We start from the raw sequence: 21,235 nt of genomic DNA on the forward strand, positions 1-21,235 counted from the left end.
TAGGCTGCAATGTCACCTGACAGCGTGTCGCTGGTTCGAATCCCGAGCCTGACGACCTTTGCTGCGTGTCACTCCCCATCTCTCTCTCCCCATTTCCTGTCTATTTATATATATATAAAAGGCAGAAATAGCAACACAAATATATATATATATTTTTTAAAGAATGTTAAGTAGCCTATGTATTCTGCTTTCCAATGTGCACGTTATAGAGAGCCATACAGAAAAATAGCAGCAAATACTTTCAATGACCATCAATATAATAAGCAGTCAATCTTACCTCTCCAGATGTATGCCTCCTGTCAGAGACTACTAGAGTATTCCCATTGCTGCCTGGAACTATAGTTGAACCAATACTCATTCTGGGTCCAACTAACATGTATCGTCTGTCTCCAGATCTGTATTGGATGCTGTGGCACAGCGTCCCGTCGTAATTTGTTTCTTGTAAATACTTGGATGAATAATCTGTTTGTTTGGAGCACTGCATTATAATCAGCATAATGATACTGATGATAAAAAGTACTGAAACTGAGCCCAAAGTTATAATAAGGTAAAAAGCCAAATTGTTGTCCTCTTCATCTTTTGATACATTTTTAACATCAGACGCTGCAAAAGCCTCTTTAGGCTCCACAAGCTTGACATTCACAGTAGCTGTTGCTGAGAGAGAAACGTTTCCATTGTCTTTTACCAGTATGACCAGTTTATGTTCAGCCTCATCTGTCTCTGTGAATGAACGAAGTGTTCTTATCTGTCCTGTATAGCGGTCCAAACCAAACAGACTGTGGTCAGTAACTTCTTGCAGGGAATATAATAACCAGCCATTATATCCTATATCAGCATCATAGGCTCGAACTTTAGCCACCAAATGTCCAGGGTTCACGTTACGAGGAATCTCCTCCACACCTTCAGCAGTACCGTTAGCACTGACTGGATACAAGATGACTGGAGCGTTATCGTTCTGATCCAGAATGAACACGTTCACTGTGACGTTGCTGCTTAGCGATGGAGTTCCAGAGTCTGTAGTCATAACATTGAATTTGAATGTTTTCAATGTTTCATAGTCAAAGCTTTTAAGCGCCATTATCGCACCGTTTTCTGGATTGATATTTAAGAATGTTACGAATTTCTCGTTGGCTCCATCTCTCGGAATATAATAAGAAATAAGAGCATTATCCCCGTCGTCACGATCAAAGGCCTTTACTGAAAAAACAGAGGCTCCTGGAGCATTGTTCTCTATAACATAGAAAATATAGGGGTTCAGTAAAAACTCCGGATTATTGTCATTGATATCAGATATAATAACAGTGATAGTCTTTTCAGATGACAGTGATGGTTCCCCTGCATCTTTGGCTACTATGGTAACATCGTATTTAGATTGTTGCTCTCTGTCCAATAGCGATTTCGTAACTAGAGAGTACATGTCATTCTGTAAAGATGGGGTGAGTGTAAAAGGAACGTCCTGATTTATGAAACACAAAATCTTTCCATTGAGACCAGAGTCAGAGTCTTTTATATTAATTAGTGCAACTGTGGTTCCTGGTTTTGAATCTTCTGGGATGGCACGAGAAAAAGACGTCACTTCGATTTCGGGTGCATTATCGTTAACATCAACGATCTTGATAATAAGGCTCTTGTCTGTTGTCAGTGTTGCCGGGCCCTTGTCGGAAGCTCGGATGTCAATTTCATATATCTTTCTTTCTTCAAAATCTAAGACGCCTGCCACCGTAATTTCTCCTGTCAAGGGATTTAAAGCAAAACGTGCACGCGTTTTTCTGTCCACGTCATTACCAAAAGAATATACAACTTCACCATTTGGGCCTTCATCCAAATCTGTTGCAGTGACTTGCACAACACTTGTACCTAAAGCGGAGTTTTCGTTTAACTGTACCGAGTAAGAATCTTTGGTAAAAACTGGAGGGTTATCGTTAACATCAGATACGTTTATATGAATTTTCATTTCTCCAGATCGGGGAGGCTTGCCTCCATCAATAGCTGTGAGCAATAACGTATGGCTACTGACAGATTCCCTGTCTAGTGGCTTTTGTAGGATTAGACTAGGCGTTTTACGGTCCTCCCCGCGATCTTTAACCTCCAAACGAAAATTGTCATTGTGACTCAACTTATACTGCTGCACCGATAATTGCCCACTATCAGCGTCACGCGCAGCTTGCAACTGAAACCTTGCTCCTGGTAATGCAGACTCGGAAATCTCTAAACCAGTATCATTCTCGGGAAAGATGGGAGAGTGGTCGTTGACATCTAGCACCTCCACTGCTACATAATGTATTTCCAGCGGGTTCTCTAACACGGTTTTCAAATCGATCAAACAAACGTTGCTTCGTTCACACACCTGTTCTCTGTCAATATTCTGGTTTACAAAAAGGGTGCCATTGTCTTGATTTACCTGGAACAGGGGTTTTGTCGAGCCATAGACAATACGATATCCTCTCTCTTTCAGTGTGCTCTTATCTAATCCCAAATCCTTCGCTATATTGCCAACAACAGTTCCTTCTTTCACTTCTTCGAATATGGAATATCTGATCTGAGCTGAAACGCTACTCCAAAACACAACAGAAGCAACCATGAAGATGCCCCACCACGATCGTTCCCGCCATGCCTGGTGTCCGCTTTGTTCCATGGTGTGCAATTATAACGAATTAAGGGTCCAGAATAACAAATCAAGAATACACCACATCACATTCCTGGATAAAAAAGGTGCGCCCTGCTCCAGGCGGATAGGAAAGCAATGTGACCCAGCTTTCGCGTAAAAGCGCGTTAACTCGTGAATGATTCTATGACTGCTGAAATATCTAACTGGCTGAGGGAAGGGCTTAACAATGAAACACAACAAAAAACCATTGGAGCTACACTGACACCACGCGACAGAAAACTAACATGCTTTTCCCCTTCAAATAATCCGTGTAAAAAGTACATTTACAACTTAAATACACCCTCTCCCTGTGATGTCAAGTATAGTAAAACACATATATTTAGCCTATGATAAAGCATGTTTGAATAAAAAATGATATATTACATATTATAATCATCTTCCAAAAACACCCAAGACGGCAAACTGGTGACAGCTTGGGACGGAGCAATGTTGCAACAACAGTCTCTGAAACCTAAAGGTTGACATATTAAAGGTACTTACTTCTGAATGGTAAAGTAAGAATGATATACCGTATACCCGAGTGTCATTCTTTATGTAATGCATCGACAAATGAGATCCAGCGCAATCAGAAGTCGGATTAAAAAGTTAAAATTGCCACGCCAAATGAGGTCTACACACCAGAGATAGAAAAAGAAACAAAACTATATGATACTATACCTAATTGAAGAGTATACAATATGAACTTAATGATGAACTTCAATGCAACGGTAAATTCCACCACAGGAGACCGAAAACCCTACTCTTCCCCCCCCCCCCCCCTATTTTTGGCTCGATATACATTTCTGCACTATGTGAAAATTTTAACTATTTCAAAAGTTGCAAGATCATGACCATCGATCGGACACTTCAATGGCAACATTTATATCTACTTTGATATGGAGCAATCACATGGAAGAGGAGAGACAGCAAAATTATGTTTGATATTCAGCACTGAACTGCTTTTACGGCTGTGCATAGGCCTATACCACCGCCACAACTGTATAGGCTATGAAGATGGTTGCACAACCAAAGAACGTTACGTGTATTTGTATTGCACCTTAAATTTGGTAAAGTCTTTTTCCACTACAGTATATGTTCTCTTTTAAAATTATTTTATATGAACATTACTCTAATAATAGTACAGTAATATTCAAATAGAGTCTAATTGAATAGGTCCAGACACCCACTACCTGCAGCCAGAGACCACTAAAGTATTCCCCGGAATAAAACTTATACTCATTTTGGGTCCAACTAACATGTACCGTTTTTCACCAGAATGGCACAATGTCCCATCTTAATTGATGTCTTGTAAATACATTGAGGAATGGTTTTCCGGATTTTGAGCACAGAATTGCAATTGAAGCGATGATACTGAAAACTGAGCCCAGTCTATGATCAAATCACTCACATTGTGTTTCAGCACCAGGGACAGCTACGTATGTCATATGGGGTTTCAGCACCAGGGACAGCTACGCATTCATATGGGGCTTCAGCACCAAGGGCAGCTACAGTTCATTTTAGGGCCTGATGCACAAATGTCAGTCTTTTCTAAAAGCTGTCCCTGCGATACCCTGACTGATAAACCAGCAAGTTCCTTCCACATAGCAGAGGTTGTTGTCTCCGCCAGGCCGAAGGGCATAGCCGAGACTATGTTTTGCTCCCTGTCCGTGTGTCCCTGTCGTCCGTCCGTGTGTCCGTGTGTCTGTGAACAGCTAATCTCCGGCACTGTTGGCCCGGTCGCTGCAAAACTTTGCACACACACTCCCTGGGTAAAAAAGCCGAACCTCTGCCCCGAATTTCTCAGATTGGCCTGTTATAGCGCCAATTTTTGCAAAACACATTTATTTATATTACTCCTCTATAGATTTTGTCGAAACATCACGCAAATTGGTACACCGTATCTCTTAGTCATGTGATCAACACGGAACTGTCCAATGTTCCATATTCCATCCTGATTGGCTAAAATTGGCTTCTAAAGTTTGCAGGATTGGTTCGTTTTGAAAATAATGCCTCAAATCACAAAGGCAGCATGCTATTTCCGTGAAATTGTGCGCGCACATCCCCACTAGGCCATGGAAGAAATGCCACTTGAAAATGTTCAAATCAACCTCATGGTGGCGCTATAACAGGCCGATTTGCGGTTTTACCTATAACTGCATGATCTGCTTGAAACTTTGCAGGAACACTCCCTAGAGGCCAAGGAAAAACCTTTGCCCTGCATTTTCACCTTTTAGAGCGCCACCAGAAGGCTGACTTTGGTAAACCACATTTTTTGCTATTACTCCTTCAGATTCTGTCCAAAAATCACGCAAATTGGTACACAGTATCTCTATAGTCATGAGATCAAGACGGATGTGTCCAATATTTCATATTACATCCTAACATTGGCTTCCAAAGTTGTGCAGGATAGGTCCGTTTTGAACAAAATGAATCATGAACACAGCATGGGATTTCAGTGCGATAGGCCGAGGAAAAAATGCTACCTCACATTGGCCTGTTATAACACCACCAGCAGGTCTAATTTATCAAAGCACATTTTTGTGTCCGATTGCCGTGAAAGGCCTAAGAAGAAATGGCACCCTTTTTACATTGGCCTATTATAGTGCCACCAGGAGGCCACAATAACCTACCTGACCTGGCAGAGACCTGTGCTACGAGGAGCACTTTTTCTAGTTTGCATTTGATAAACATGAGAAACATATCCAGTTTGGGGGGGCGTATAACCATTCACTATACTGCACCCGAGATGTTCCTTTTTACTAAGACAAAGCTTAAGATAAGAATTGAATACATTCAATTTCAATACAAGGCAACAAGCTTTTCTATGGTAGTGGTTGGAGAGAGGGGATATTTGTCCAACTAAGCAACAGCAGCCAATGGTTGTGGAAGAGGGGCGGAATCACGGGCAGGACTTGACAAAGGGTCAATTGTTATTTCAGTTAATGTCAAACATGGCAGAGACAAAGTTTTGTTGTGATGGCAAAATATACACATGAAGTTCACAAAAGGAGGGGGGGGGGGGAGACAAGCTGAAGACTAAGAGCGTTTGCATTGCTCAAAGAATTCCTCTTACCTCTCCAGATGCACTCCGCCTGTCAGAGACCACTAGAGTATTTCCATTGCTCCCCGGAACTATTGTAGAACCAATACTCATTCTGGGTCCAACTAACATGTACCGTCTGTCTCCAGATCTGTACTGGATGCTGTGACACAATGTCCCATCATAATTAGGCTCTTGTAAATACTTGGAGGAATAGTCTGTGGGTTTGGAGCACTGCATTATAATCAGCACAATGATGCTGATGATGAAAAGTACTGAAACTGAGCCCAACGTTACGATCAAATAAAAAGCCACATTGTTTTCCTCGTCTTCATTTACAGCACTTTTAACATCAGAAGCTGCAAAAGCCTCTTTAGGTTCCACGACTTTGACAATCACAGTAGCTGTTGCTGAGAGTGAAACGTTTCCATTGTCTTTTACCAGGACAACAAGTTTATGCTCAGCTTCATCTGTCTCCGTGAATGAGCGAAGTGTTCTTATCTGTCCTGTATAGCGGTCCAAACCAAACAGACTGTGGTCAGTAACTTCTTGCAATGAATATAATAACCAGCCATTATATCCGATATCAGCATCATATGCTCTCACTTTAGTCACCAAATGTCCTGCGTTCACATTACGAGGAATCTCCTCCACACCTTCAGCAGTGCCGTTAGCACTGATTGGATATAAGATGACTGGAGCGTTGTCGTTCTGATCCAGAATAAACACGTTCACTGTGACGTTGCTGCTTAATGATGGATCTCCAGAGTCTGTGGCCACAACTTGGAATTTGAATGTTTTCAAAGTTTCAAAGTCAAAGGTTTTTAGCGCCAAAATATCACCCTTTTCATGATTTATGTTTAAGAATGAGGCAAGTTTTTCATTGGGTCCTTCTCTAGGAATGTGATATGATATAACAGCATTATCTCCTTCGTCATGATCAGAGGCTTGTACCGAAAAAACTGACGCCCCGGGTGCGTTATTTTCAGCAACATAGAAAGTATACGGACTCAGTAAAAACTCCGGACTGTTGTCATTTACATCCGATAGGAGTACACTTATAGTCTTTAAAGATGACAAAGGTGGATGGCCTGTGTCTTTAGCAGTAATTGTAATATCATAATAAGATTGATGTTCTCTGTCCAATAGTGACTTTGTGACTAGAGAATACATGTTATTTTGTAAGGACGGGGTTAGTGTAAAAGGAACTGCCTGATCTATAAAACACATAACTTTTCCGTTGAGACCAGCATCAGAGTCTTTAACATTGATCAGTGCCACTGTGGTTCCTGGTTTGGAATCCTCTGGGAGGGCACGAGAAAAAGATGTCACTTCGATCTGAGGTGCATTGTCATTCACATCAATGATCTCAATAATAATTGTTTTGTCTGTTGTCAGTGCAGCTGTACCCTTGTCAGACGCTTGTATGTCAATTTCATATCTACTCTTCTCTTCATAATCTATGACTCCTGATACAATTATTTCTCCAGTCAATAGATTTAAATCAAAACGTGCTCGTGCCTTTGCATCCACATCATTCCCAAAATAATATTCAACTTCTGCATTTGAGCCTTCATCCAAATCCGTTGCATTTACTTGTATAACAGTTGTGCCTATAGGAGAATTTTCGTAGAGTTTTGCAGTGTATGAATCCTTTGTAAAGACCGGGGAGTTATCATTAACATCTGACACATCGACAATAATTCTCATTTCTCCAGACTTTGGAGGCTTACCTCCATCAATTGCGGTAAGCAGTAACATGTGTCTCTTGACAGATTCTCTATCAAGTGGCTTTTGAAGGATTAATATAGGTGTTTTACGGTCCTCTCCGCGATCTTTGACTTCTAAACGAAACTGATCATTGTGATTTAATTTGTACTGCTGGACAGATAATAGGCCACTATCCGCGTCGTGCGCAGCTTGAAGTTGATATTTTGCTCCAGGTATAGCAGACTCAAAAATCTCTAGTCGTTTCTCTTTCTCTGGGAAGCTGGGAGAGTGATCGTTCACATCCAGTACCTCCACCGAGACATAGTGGATCTCCAAAGGGTTCTCTAGCACCGTTTTTAAGTCGATCAGACACGCACTGGTCCGGTCGCACACATCCTCTCTGTCAATGTTTCGGTTTACATACAGAATACCATCGTCCTGATTTACTCGAAAAAGAGGCTCGTTTGATCCGGCCACAATACGATATCCTCTCTGTTTCAGTGTGCTCTTATCCAGTCCAAGATCCTTAGCTATGTTGCCAACAACTGTCCCTTCTTTCACTTCTTCGAAAATTGAATATCTTATTTGTGCCAAGGCCACGTTCCAGGACAGAACCAACGCAGTAAATACGGTAACCATACCAGGTCGAACCCTCCATACCCTGCGTTCTCTTTGTTCCATGGCGTGATGAAGTGATGACATATAATCCAATTTAATTGAACTATGAAAGCATTGCCAAACCTAATCTTGATACTCACAATTTACAGTGCATGTCTATTTATATTTTATATGACTAATTATGTGGATAGTCCCATTCAACGCCGTTGGCCAACAGCAACCTCGTTTCATTCTTCCGATTCCAACATTGCAACCAAAGAAATGGGCGGACGGTGGATGCAAGTGAATAACGAAAGTCAATAGCCCATGCACGCACTATTACGCTCATAGAGTGACACCATGCGTTCCAAACCCGCAATTAGAGATGAATGAAGTAGAACACAGATGAGGATTGATTGGAACATATATAGTATAATGTTGATAATGCTCGAGTGCAACAAAGTGATTTTTAGGTAATATTAACAAACATTTTCTGGTACCTAAAAATAATAAGGCAATTCTGAGTTAAATGGTCATGGTTCATACATGAGGTCGATTTATACAATGGAAAATGACATGTAGTAACACTATGGTCTGACCATACCGTGGTACTGAAACCCATTGCTTATTAGAGTCTAATAAACAATGGGTGTCAGTACCAAGGACAGCAACACAGCATTTTGGGGACTTTGCTTGATGACACATGGTGCAGTGTCTTCTACAACTTTAAAAGGCCATAATGTTTGCTAACCCATGACCCAGTAGATACATTATGCAATTACTACTTGCTACTTTGACAATCACAGCTGTTGCTGAGAGTGAAACGTTTCCATTGTCTTTTACCAATATGACCAGTTTATGTTCAGCATCGTCTTTCTCTGTGAATGAACGCAGTGTTCTTACCTGTGCTGTATAGTGGTCAAAACCAAACAGACCGTGGTCAGTAACAACTTGTAGGTAATATAAAAACCAGACGTTATATCCTACATCAGCATCATATGCTCTCACTTTAGCCACCAAATGTCCTGCATTGACATACGAGGAATCTCCTCCACACCTTCAGCAGTACCGTTAGCAGTAAGTGGATACTGGTGACACATTCACTGTTTCCATTGCTGCTAAGTGGTGGAGTTCCAGAGTCTGTGGCAACAACATGGAATTGAAATGTTTTCAAAGTTTCAAAATCTAAACCTTTTGGTGCCAAAATATCTCCATTGTCAGGGTTGATATTAAGACTTGCCAGTTTAGTTTTCTTCACTTCCACGTCTCAGAATATGATATGAAGTAGCAGCATTATCACCCTCATCAAGGTCAAAGGCTTTGACTGAAAATAATGAGGCACCCAGAGCATTATTTTCAGAACGTAGGGCTTGAAGTAAACATGTGGATTGTTGTCATTCAAGTCTGATACAACAATACTTATTTTCTTTTCAGACATGAGACGTTGCTTGATTGATATAACAGTTCTATACATTAAAATGTACTGTATGTCCTAATTATCACGTAAATATTTGCCAACTACCATTAAACAACGTATCTCAGCACCAAGGACAGCAACACTTCATTTTCAGCACACTGTGGTGTGGACGATCTCCTAGAAGCAACTGATTAATGTGGTATAGATAAATGATGTTTTGCTCTTATGGTATGCTACACTTTGCACACATTGTTGACAAGAAGGCTGCTCAATTGAAAAATTGGCATATAATTGAACTAGCCTACTTGTTATCAAGGAATAAGTATTACATTAAAAAATATATTCAAAGCTAAAAAGGCTTGCAAATGTCAAAATCGAAACGTTTTTGAACCATTTGTAGTTTTGACATTTGACATATCTGGCCTTCATTAGGTACATGTCAGCACCATGGACAGCGAACGTAACCAGTCAAATAAAGCCATAGATGAGGGAAGAACTTTTAAAATCTCAGAACATGTAACATACCGCTACAAAAGTAAAAACACATTAGGTGAAAACATGGCTTACCTCACCAGATGCACTTCTCCTGTCAGAGACCACTAGAGTATTCCCATTGCTTCCTGGAACAATAGTAGAACCAATACTCATTCTGGGTCCAACTAACATGTACCGTCTGTCTCCAGATCTGTACTGGATGCTGTGGCACAGAGTTCCGTCGTAATTTGTCTCTTGTAAATACTTTGAGGAATAGTCTGTTGATTTGGAGCACTGCATTATGATCAACACGATTATGCTGATGAGGAAGAGTGTAGAAACTGAACCCAATGATATCATCAAATAAAATGACACATCATTCCCCTCATCATCCTTTACAGCACTTTTAACGTCAGAAGCTGAAAAAGCCTCTTTAGGTTCCACAACTTTGACAATCACAGTAGCTGTTGCTGAGAGTGAAACGTTTCCATTGTCTTTGACTAGTACAACAAGTTTGTGCTCAGCTTCGTCTGTCTCTGTGAATGAGCGAAGTGTTCTTATCTGTCCGGTATAGCGATCCAAACCAAAAAGACTGTGGTCGGTAACGTCTTGCAGGGAATATAATAACCAGCCATTATATCCTATATCAGCATCATAGGCTCTTACTTTTGCCACCAAATGTCCTGGGTTCACATTACGAGGAATCTCCTCCACACCTTCAGCAGTACCGTTAGCACTGACTGGATACAAGATGACTGGAGCGTTGTCATTCTTATCCAGAATGAACACATTCACTGTTACATTGCTGCTTAGTGGTGGAGTTCCAGTGTCTGTGGCAACAACTTGGAACTGAAATGTTTTCAAAGTTTCAAAATCAAAACCTTTTAACGCCAGAATTTCTCCATTTTCGGCGTTGATGTTAAGAAATGATGCCACTTTGTTATCTTCACTTCCATGTCTCAAAATATGATATGAAATAACAGCGTTATCACCCTCATCAAGGTCAGAGGCCTTGACGGAAAATAATGAGGCAGCTGGAGCATTATTCTCTGGAACATAAAATGTATATGGGCTAGAGCAAAACTGTGGTTTGTTGTCATTCACGTCTGAAACGACAACACTTATTTTCTTTTCAGATGTCAAGGGTGGATCACCTGCATCTTTTGCAACTAATGTAATATCATACAAGGACCTGTGTTCTCTGTCCAACTGTGACTTAGTGACTACAGCAAACATGTTGTCTTGAAGTGACGGGGATAACGTAAAAGGAACATCTTCTTTGATTGTGCAAATAACTTTGCCATTGATGTCAGAGTCCAGATCAGTAATACTGATGAGTGCTACAGTTGTTCCAATCCTTGCATCCTCGGGAACAGAGTTGGAAAATGATGTCACTTCTATCTCAGGAGCATTATCATTAACATCAATTACACTTATTGTTATGCTTTTGTCAGATGTTAAAGGAACTGGTCCTTTATCAGAAGCTTGTATATCAATATCAAAGCTCTTACTTTCTTCAAAATCTATCAAACCAGTGACTTTAATTTCACCAGTGATGGGATTCACACTAAATAAATCCAACAATTTTAAATCTACTTCGTTACCAAATGAATATGTTATTTCACCGTTGGCACCCTGATCCAAGTCCGTTGCATTGACCTGAATCACTATAGTGCCAACTGGAGCATTTTCCCTTATTGATGTAGCATACGTCTCTTTAATGAAAACAGGTGAGTTGTCATTAACATCAAGTACATCCACGTGAATTATTAAAGTACCAGACTTGGCCGGTTTACCTCCATCAATGGCTGTAAGCAGAAGCCTATGTTTCCCTACCGTTTCTCTATCCAGCTGTTTTTGTAGAACTAAAAATGGTATTTTACGATCTTCCCCTCTGTCCTTAACTTCAACTCTAAAATTCTCGTTATGGCCAAGTTTGTATTGTTGAACAGAAAACTGGCCGCCGTCAGAATCACGCGCAGCTTGGAGCTGAAATTTCGCTCCTGGCATTGCGGACTCAAAAATCTCAAGCCTTTTCTCCTTCTCTGGGAAAGTGGGAGCGTGATCATTTACATCAAGTATTTCCACCGCAACATAATGTATTTCTAATGGGCGTTCTAACACGGTTTTCAGGTTGATCAAACACGTACTGCTCCGTTCACACACTTCCTCCCTGTCAATGTTTCTCTTCACGTACAATATACCATCATTTTGATTCACCTCAAAGAGAGGTTCAACTGATCCTGCTACAATGCGATATCCCCTGTCTTTTAATGTAGTCTTATCGAGGCCCAAATCCTTAGCTATATTCCCAACGACTGTCCCTTCTTTCACTTCTTCAGATATAGAATATCGAATCTGAGCTGAAGCTCCGCTCCACAAAATATCCACCAAGATCGTAAAGACCATCCACCACCGTATCTCCCTCCATGTATCGTATCCTCTTTGTTCCATGATTAGTGGTTAAAAGCAAAATTATCCTAAAGGCGAAGATCACTTCAAGCAGTCATTGTATGTCACATTACAAAAGGTAGTCCAAGGTACACGTTCTCGATGGTGACAATAAAAAAATGTATATATTCCTTGTCAGCCGCAATCGCGTTGGTAATTAAGGCGTTATAGAATCAACGAGCCCTGTTATGGGCGTCCTATAGAAATATCGTGACGAAAGCACGACTCTGTACCCAACCTACACTGACACCATGTGATAGAATGAAAACCTGCAATATATGACGAGGATAGTGTTAACATAAACCATATCAAATAAAAGTTAAATACTGTCAACAAAATCAAGGACACAGCCGAGAGTGGTCAAAACTATTTAGATTCTACTTGGATTCAGTTCAATGATGAATTAAATGTTATGTCCTCAACGCATTCTCACTCTCATGCGTCCTCGTTGTCACGCAAACGTTTGCCAACTGCCATCATGCAGTGGATTTCAGCACCAAGGACAGCAATACCTGTAGTGCCTTTTGCAGCATGTATACCAAACAGCGTAGATTAGACTTGAAGCTTCAGCTTGTAAATGTTATACTCATGCACAAGAAAATGAGGGCGGACACAGACTCATGCCCAAATTATATTTGAGGTTCGAAACTAGTTGGGCACTGCCACCACGCGAACTCTTTATATATTACAGTTTTGAATTGTGTGTAACTTTTACGAGCAAAACGAAACAGCAACATGTGCCATATTATTAACAGAAAAGGTGCCAAATAATATATAATCAGAAAACCCACACTTGACGAGACCAATTATTATTGTCTCCGCCAGGCCAAAAGGCATGGCGAGAGAGTACGTTTTACCCCCTGTCCGTCCGTCCGTCCGTCCGTCCGTCCGTCCGTCCGTCCGTCCGTCCGTCCGTGTGTCCGTGTGTCATTCTGTCATTTTGTGGACAGCTAATCTCTGGCACCGTTGGCTTGATCGCAGCGAAACTGTGCACACACACTCCCTGGATGCCCGAGCAGAACCTCTGCTCCAAATTTTTCACATGGGACTTTTATAGCGCCACCAGGAGGCCAATTTGTGCAAAACACATTTTTGGACAGTACTCCTACAGATTTCGGCCAAAAATCCAGCAAATCGGCACACAGTATCTCTATAGTCATTAAAAGAAATGGCTCATTTCAGATTTTTCATATTCCATCCTGATTGGCAAAAATTGGCTTTCAAAGTTTGCAGAAGTACTCCGTTTCGAACAAAATGCCTCAAATCATGAACACAGCATGCAATTTCCGTGAAATTCTGCACACACATTCCCATTAGGCCGAGGAAGAAATGCCATTTGAAAATGTTCAAATCATCCTCATGGTGGCGCTGTAACAGGCCAATTCGTGTTTTTACCTATAACTGCACCGATCAGTGTAAAACTTTGTATGCACACTCTCTAGAGGCCAAGGAAAAACCTTTGCCCTGCATTTTTCACATTTGCCTTTTATAGCGCCACCAGGAGGCAGACTTATGTAAAATACATTTTTTGATATTAAGCCTTCAGATTTGATCCAAATTTCACGCAAATCGGTACACATGATCTCTATAGTCATGTGATCAAGACGGATCTGTTTGATTTTTCATATTCCATCCTGATTGGCTAACATTGACATGTAATGTTTGCAGGAGTGGCCCGTTTTGAACAAAATGCCGCAAATCATGAACGCAGCGTCCGATTGCGGTGAAACTTTGAATGCATATTCCCACTATGCCGAGGAAGAAATGCCACTTGAAAATGTTCAAATCAGCCTCATGGTGGCGCTATAACAGGCCCATTCGTGTTTTTACCTAACTGCACCGATCTGTGTAAAACTTTGTAAGCGCACTCCCTAGAGGTCAAGGAAAAACCCTTGCCCTGCATTTTTCACATCTGCCTTTTAGAGCGCCACCAGGAGGCCGACTTATGTAAAACACATTTTTGTATATTACTCCTTCCGATTTGATCCAAATTTCCATCCTGATTGGCTAAGATTGACATCTAAAGTTTGCAGTAGTGGCTTGTTTTGAACAAAATGCCGCAAATCATGAATGCAGCATCCGATTGCGGTCAAACTTTGCACGCACATTCACACTATTTTGAGGAGCAAATGCCACCCTTTTAACATTGGCCTGTTATAGCGCCACCAGCAGGTCTGATTTAGCAAAACATTGCCGTGCAAGGTCTAAGAAGAAATGGCACCCTTTTCACATTGGCCTATTACAGCGCCACTAGTAGGCCACAATAACCTACCTGACCTGGCGGAGACCTGTGCTCCGAGGAGCACTTTTTCTAGTTTGCCTTTCATTCTTATTCTGGGGATTTGTCACTTTAGCTTTCCCACACCATCAAAAGGTTTCATTCAACCGTTCTAACCACCTAGCCAATCAGACTCTTTCAATTTGCAGTTAACCAATCAGCCGATGGTGTGTAGGCTCAACGTCAACCTATCAGTCATTCCCTTTTAGATTGAGCATATGCTTTAAAGGAGAGTAATCACTCCAATTCTGTAATACTTGAATCTCAATAACTGTTATTCTTTTCAACTTGATCTAAAGTTATTGAAATAATAGCAAAGAAAAATTAAAGCAACAGGTGTTAATGCAATATAACTATATGTATATACCATTGACAGGGGTTAGTGTATGCTCATGTATAATTTGGATACAACGCCGAATTAAAAGCAAACTGCTCAGATGCAAAGCTTTCAATGTATACACATATCCCTGTGTAATTCATCCACAACAACACAGCAACTGTCTGTAGAAACCATGCATACCCTTATGTGTATTCCTTACCTCACCAGATGCACGCCTCCTGTCAGGGACCACTAGAGTATTTCCATTGCTCCCTGGAACAATAGTAGAACCTATACTCATTCTGGGTCCAACTAACATGTACCGTCTGTCTCCAGATCTGTACTGGATGCTGTGACACAGTGTTCCATCATAATTTGCCTCTTGTAAATGCTTAGAGGAATAGTTTGTAGATTTAGTACATTGCATTGTGATTAAAACGATTATGCTGATGAGAAAGAGTGTTGAAACTGAGCCCAACGTTATGATCAGATAAAAGGCCATGTTGTTCTCGTCCTCATCCTTTGCTGTACTTTTAAAATCAGAAGCAGCAAAAGCCTCTTTTGGCTCCACAACTTTGACAATCACGGTAGCTGTTGCCGAGAGTGAAACATTACCATTGTCTTTTACCAGTATGACCAGTTTATGTTCAGCCTCGTCTGTCTCTGTGAATGAACGAAGTGTTCTTATCTGTCCTGTATAGCGGTCCAAACCAAACAGACTGTGGTCAGTAACTTCTTGCAGGGAATATAATAACCAGCCATTATATCCTATGTCAGCATCATAGGCTCTCACTTTAGCCAACAAATATCCTGCGTTCACGTTACGAGGAATCTCCTCCACACCTTCAGCAGTACCGTTAGCACTGACTGGATACAAGATGACTGGAGCGTTGTCGTTCTGATCCAGAATGAACACGTTTACTGTGACATTGCTGCTTAAAGGTGGAGTTCCAGAGTCCGTGGCAACAACTTGGAACTGAAATGTTTTCAAAGTTTCAAAATCAAAACTTTTTAGTGACAAAATATCTCCACTTTCAGGATTGATGTTAAGTATTGATGCCAGTTTGTTTCCTTCACTTCCATGTCTCAAAATATGATATGAAATAACAGCATTATCACCCTCATCAAGGTCAGAGGCCTTGACTGAAAATAAAGATGCAGCTGGAGCATTATTCTCTGGAACATAAAATGTATAGGGGCTCGAGGTAAACTGTGGATTGTTGTCATTCACATCTGATACAACAACACTTATTTTCTTTTCGGATGCCAAGGATGGATCACCTGCATCTTTTGCAACTATTGTAACATCATACAAAGACCTGTGTTCTCTGTCCAACTGTGACTTAGTGACTACAGCAAACATGTTGTCTTGTAGTGACGGGGATAAAGTAAAAGGAACATCTTCTTTGATTGTGCAAATTACTTTGCCATTGATGTCAGAGTCCAGATCGATAACACTTATCAGAGCCACAGTTGTTCCAATCCTTGCATCCTCAGGAACAGAGTTGGAAAATGATGTCACTTCTATCTCAGGGGCATTATCATTAACATCAATTATACTTATTCGCACGCGTTGACCAGTTGTTAAAGGAATTTGTCCTTTATCAGAAGCCTGTATATCAATATCATAGCTCTTACTTTCTTCAAAATCTATCAAACCAGTGACTTTGATTTCACCAGTGATGGGATTCACACTAAATATATCCAGTAATCTTAAATCAACTTCGTTACCAAATGAATATGCTATTTCACCATTGGTACCCTGATCCAAATCAGTTGCATTGACCTGAATGACTATAGTACCAGCAGCAGCATTTTCCCTTAGTGATGTAGCATATGTCTTTTTGACGAAAACGGGTGAGTTGTCATTAGCATCGAGTACGTCCACGTGTATTTCTAAATTGCCAGACTTTGGCGGTTTGCCTCCATCAATGGCAGTCAACAGAAGCCTATGTTTTTCAGCAGTTTCTCTATCTAGCTGTTTCTGTAAAACTAAAAATGGCACTTTACGATCTTCCCCTCTGTCCTCTACTTCCACTCTGAAATGTTCGTTATGGCTGAGTTTATATTGTTGAACTGAAAATTGGCTTCCATCGGGATCACGAGCAGCTATGAGCTGATATCTGGCTCCTGGCAATACGGATTCAAAAATCTCTAGTAGCTTCCTTTTCTCCGGGAAGATGGGAGGGTGATCATTTATGTCGAGCACCTCAACTGCAACATAATGGATCTCAAGCGGATTCTCTAAAACGGTTTTCAGGTTGATCAAACACGTACTGCTCCGTTCACACACTTGCTCTCTGTCAATTTTTCTCTTCACGTACAATAAACCATCGTTTTGATTGACCTCGAAGAGGGGTTCAGTAGATCCACCCACAATTCGATATCCTCGGTCTTTCAACATAGTTTTTTCTAGACCCAAATCCTTAGCTATATTCCCGACGACGGTCCCTTCTTTCACTTCCTCAGATATAGAATATCTAATTTGAGCTGAAGCTCCGCTACACAACATATCCACCACGACAATAAAGGCGATCCACCACCGTACATCCCTCCATCTTCTTTGTTCCATGATGACAGGTTAAAAGCAAAATGGTCCTGGTGCTGCGGAATTATCACGCATTGTATGTCAAATTCCAAAATGTTGTCCAATCAATCAATGTATTCTTTCTCTGCAGGGTGATGAAAATTAAGTATAGTCCTTGTGAACAGCAAACGTACGAGTAATTGTGGCGTTGCAAAAACGAATCAGTTATTAGAGGAGGTCCCAAAATATTGTGACGAAGAGACCAACGATTCTATAAGCAACCTACACTGACACCAAGCGATCCAACTTAACGTTGCACTGACCAGATAAGACTTGGAAACATTTAAACAAATAAATACCAACATCTGCACCGCTGAGTGCTGAGAATGACCAGTCTAATTTCGTCTTCTCACCATAGATTGCCCCATCTTCAACAACTTTTGTGTAAGTGTGTGCAGTGTATATGCTTTAGTAGAGCTCAGTATACATGTTTAAACGTCATTCATGTTTAAACATTGTGGAAAACATTCTGCGAGACTTAAAGGTTGCTAGGTATAGGTAATTAATCCTTTTAAAGTATATACGCCCTTTATTGTATCTAAAATTAGGCCTACTGTATTAGCTACTTCAATACAGCCTAATTTTAATATGCCTACACCTGGGAAAAATAGGTCCTAACAAGCGCTGCATTTCAAACTGGAATTTTTGCTTCAATGGTCAATTAACTAACAGTGGTACAGTCCTTCAGTTTCAGTACCATGGACAGCAGCCATTCATATTGGGGCCTTGTTCTAATATTGTAGAGTAGACTATATTGTTTGAGTTAATGTGATAAAAGTGATTATAAGAACAGCCAAAGACGCACAACAAAACGATAAATCCAACAGTAATAGATATCACATACTTAAAATAATAACTATATGGCTAATGTTGACAATGAAAAATGAAGTAACACTGGTAAGGGTAAGGTCATTCATGGGTTTCAGTACCGTGGACAGCAGCCCTTCATATTGGGGCCTTTTGTATAGAAATTGTATAGATAGACCGTAGTTAATGTGATGAAAGCGATTAAAAACTGCCAAGTCTCAAAACAAAAAATGAATCCAATACTAATATATATCACATACTTACAATTTGTAATAGCAAAGTTAAACCAACAGGTGTGTGCATTATGATAGGACAACGTTTCATGTGTACATATACACAAAACAAAACAACATCTCAGATCCTAAATGAAAAAATGAAATGTATAAATGTTAATATACCCACATACTTATTCAAAGGATCCAATTATAAAGTCACGAACGCAATTAAGGAAGAAGTCATGCATACGGTTGGTTATTCCTTACCTCACCAGATGCACACCTCTTGTCAGAGACCACTAGAGTATTCCCATTGCTGCCAGGAACTATAGTAGAACCAATACTCATTCTGGGTCCAACTAACATGTACCGTCTGTCTCCAGATCTGTACTGGATGCTGTGGCACAATGTCCCATCATAATTTGCTTCTTGTAAATATTTAGACGAATAGTCTGTAGATTTAGAGCACTGCATTACAATTAACACGACGATACTGATGGCAAAAAGTATTGAAACTGAGCCCAAAGTTATGATCAAATAAAATGTCACGTTGTCCTCTTCACCTTTTGCTGCAGTTTTAACATCAGACGCTGCAAAAGCCTCTTTGGGCTCCACAATCTTGACAATCACGGTAGCTGTTGCTGAGAGTGAAACGTTCCCATTGTCTTTTACCAGTATGACCAGTTTATGTTCAGCCACGTCTGTCTCTGTGAATGAGCGAAGTGTTCTAATCTGTCCTGTATAGCGGTCCAAAGCAAACAAGCTGTGGTCAGTAACTTCCTGAAGTGAATACAACAACCAGCCATTATATCCTACATCAGCATCATAGGCTCTCACTTTAGTCACCAAATGTCCTGCGTTCACATTACGAGGAATTTCCTCCACACCTTCAGCAGTACCGTTAGCACTGACTGGATACAAGATGACTGGAGCGTTGTCGTTCTGATCTAGAATGAAGACCTGCAGTGTGACGTTACTGCTTAGCGACGGAGTTCCAGAATCTTTGGCAACAACTTGGAAATCAAATGCTTTTACTGTTTCAAAGTCAAAGCCTTTCAGTGCCAATATATCCCCATTTTCAGAATTGATATTTAAAAATTGTGACACCTTATTTTTATCACTGCCATCTCTGACAATAGAATACGAAATTAATGCATTTTGATTCTCATCTTGGTCAAAAGCACTAACTGAAAATATTACTGATCCTGGATGATTATTCTCGGTAACATAAAACATGTAGGGACTCAGTGAAAACTTTGGACTGTTGTCATTTACATCTGACACTATAACACTTATTGTAGTCATAGATGACAAGGCCGGTTCACCTGCATCTTTAGCAACTATTGTTACATCATAATGAGGCTGCTTTTCTCTGTCCAACTTGGCCTTGGTTACAATGGAGTACATATTATCTTGTATCGAAGGAGTTAAAGTAAAAGGGGCTTCGTTGCTGATGTAGCCAACAACCTTCCCGTTCAGTCCAGAGTCAAAATCTGTAATGCTGATGAGAGCAACTGTTGTTCCGGGTCTGGAATCTTCAGATATGGCGCTAGATAAGGACGCGACTTCAATCTGTGGCGCGTTGTCATTCAGGTCCACAATTTTAATGAAAACGCTTTTGTCTGATGTCAGTGGAACTGTACCCCTATCAGATGCCTGTATGTCAATTTCAAAGCTTTCTTCTGATTCAAAATCAATGAGACCTTTAACAGTAATATCACCCGTATTCGTGTCTATGTCAAAAAGTCCCCGCACGTTGCTATTTGCATGGCGACCAAACGAATACAAAACCTCTCCATTTAGACCCTCATCCATATCGGATGCATTCACTTGAATGACCTTTGTGCCAATTGGGGAGTTTTCATTCAGTGTTACAGAGTATACGTCTTTATTGAAAACGGGCATATTGTCATTTACATCCAAAACATCTATGGATAGTTTGACTGTTCCAGACAATGGAGGCTTCCCTCCGTCTATCGCTGTAAGCAGCAGTTGGTGTCTACTACTGGTTTCTCTGTCCAATTGTTTATGTAAATATAAAATTGGTACTTTTCCACTCTTGCCTCTATCCTTTACCTCCAAGCGGAAATGGTCATTAGAGCTAAGTTTATATTGCTGCACAGCGTTCACGCCACCATCAGCATCGCGTGCAGGCTCCAGCTGAAATCGTGCGCCTGGCAGCGCGGACTCTGAAATCTCGAGCTCGCCTTCATTCTCTGGGAAGCTGGGAAAATGGTCATTTACATCCAGTATCTCCACTCCAACATAATGTATTTCCAGGGGGTTCTCCAGTACCGTTTTCAGATTGATAAGACATACACTGATCCGTTCACATACCTCTTCTCGGTCTATTTTACGTTTCACATAAAGCATCCCATCATTCTGATTGACGTGAAACAATGGCTCAGTTGATCCAGACACAATACGGAACCCTCTCTCTTTGATGATACCGATATCTATTCCAAGGTCCTTCGCAATATTCCCCACAAGAGTCCCCTCTTTAAGCTCCTCGGATATCGAATACCTTATCTGCGCTGAGGCTCCAAAAACCCAAACCAAGGCAACCATGAAAACGACCAACTGCCTTCGACCTCGCCATGCATCTTGTCGCCTTTGTTCCATGTTTTAGAATGAAAACTCAACTCTAGTTCATCTGCTATTCCTCAGTAGCCATCAGTTCCGTACCCATTGGA

General features: G+C 40.8%; 3 protein-coding genes across 3 annotated transcripts; all 3 read right to left on the bottom strand.

Moving 5' to 3' along the window:
- Window positions 1–241: 241 nt before the first annotated feature.
- LOC308075607 (protocadherin beta-15-like) lies at window positions 242–8,078 on the bottom strand (the record flags this gene model as incomplete). The annotated part of the gene is made up of 2 exons (XM_080415554.1): window positions 242–1,879; window positions 7,284–8,078. The coding sequence occupies 2 exons, from the start codon at window positions 8,076–8,078 to the stop codon at window positions 242–244; spliced, it is 2,433 nt and encodes an 810-aa protein (XP_080271680.1).
- A 1,483-nt stretch (window positions 8,079–9,561) lies between these two features.
- On the bottom strand, window positions 9,562–17,505 carry LOC308075608 (protocadherin beta-15-like; the record flags this gene model as incomplete). Its single annotated transcript, XM_080415555.1, has 3 exons — window positions 9,562–9,588; window positions 9,979–10,163; window positions 15,159–17,505. 3 exons carry the CDS (start codon window positions 17,503–17,505, stop codon window positions 9,562–9,564), a joined length of 2,559 nt encoding a protein of 852 aa, XP_080271681.1.
- A 1,277-nt stretch (window positions 17,506–18,782) lies between these two features.
- On the bottom strand, window positions 18,783–21,164 carry LOC308075609 (protocadherin alpha-3-like; the record flags this gene model as incomplete). The annotated part of the gene is made up of 1 exon (XM_080415556.1): window positions 18,783–21,164. One exon carries the CDS (start codon window positions 21,162–21,164, stop codon window positions 18,783–18,785), a length of 2,382 nt encoding a protein of 793 aa, XP_080271682.1.
- Between the last annotated feature and the right edge of the window lie 71 nt (window positions 21,165–21,235).

This window comes from Gymnoscopelus braueri (genome assembly GCF_963280865.1).
Source record: "Gymnoscopelus braueri genome assembly, chromosome: 20".
Taxonomy (NCBI): domain Eukaryota; kingdom Metazoa; phylum Chordata; class Actinopteri; order Myctophiformes; family Myctophidae; genus Gymnoscopelus; species Gymnoscopelus braueri.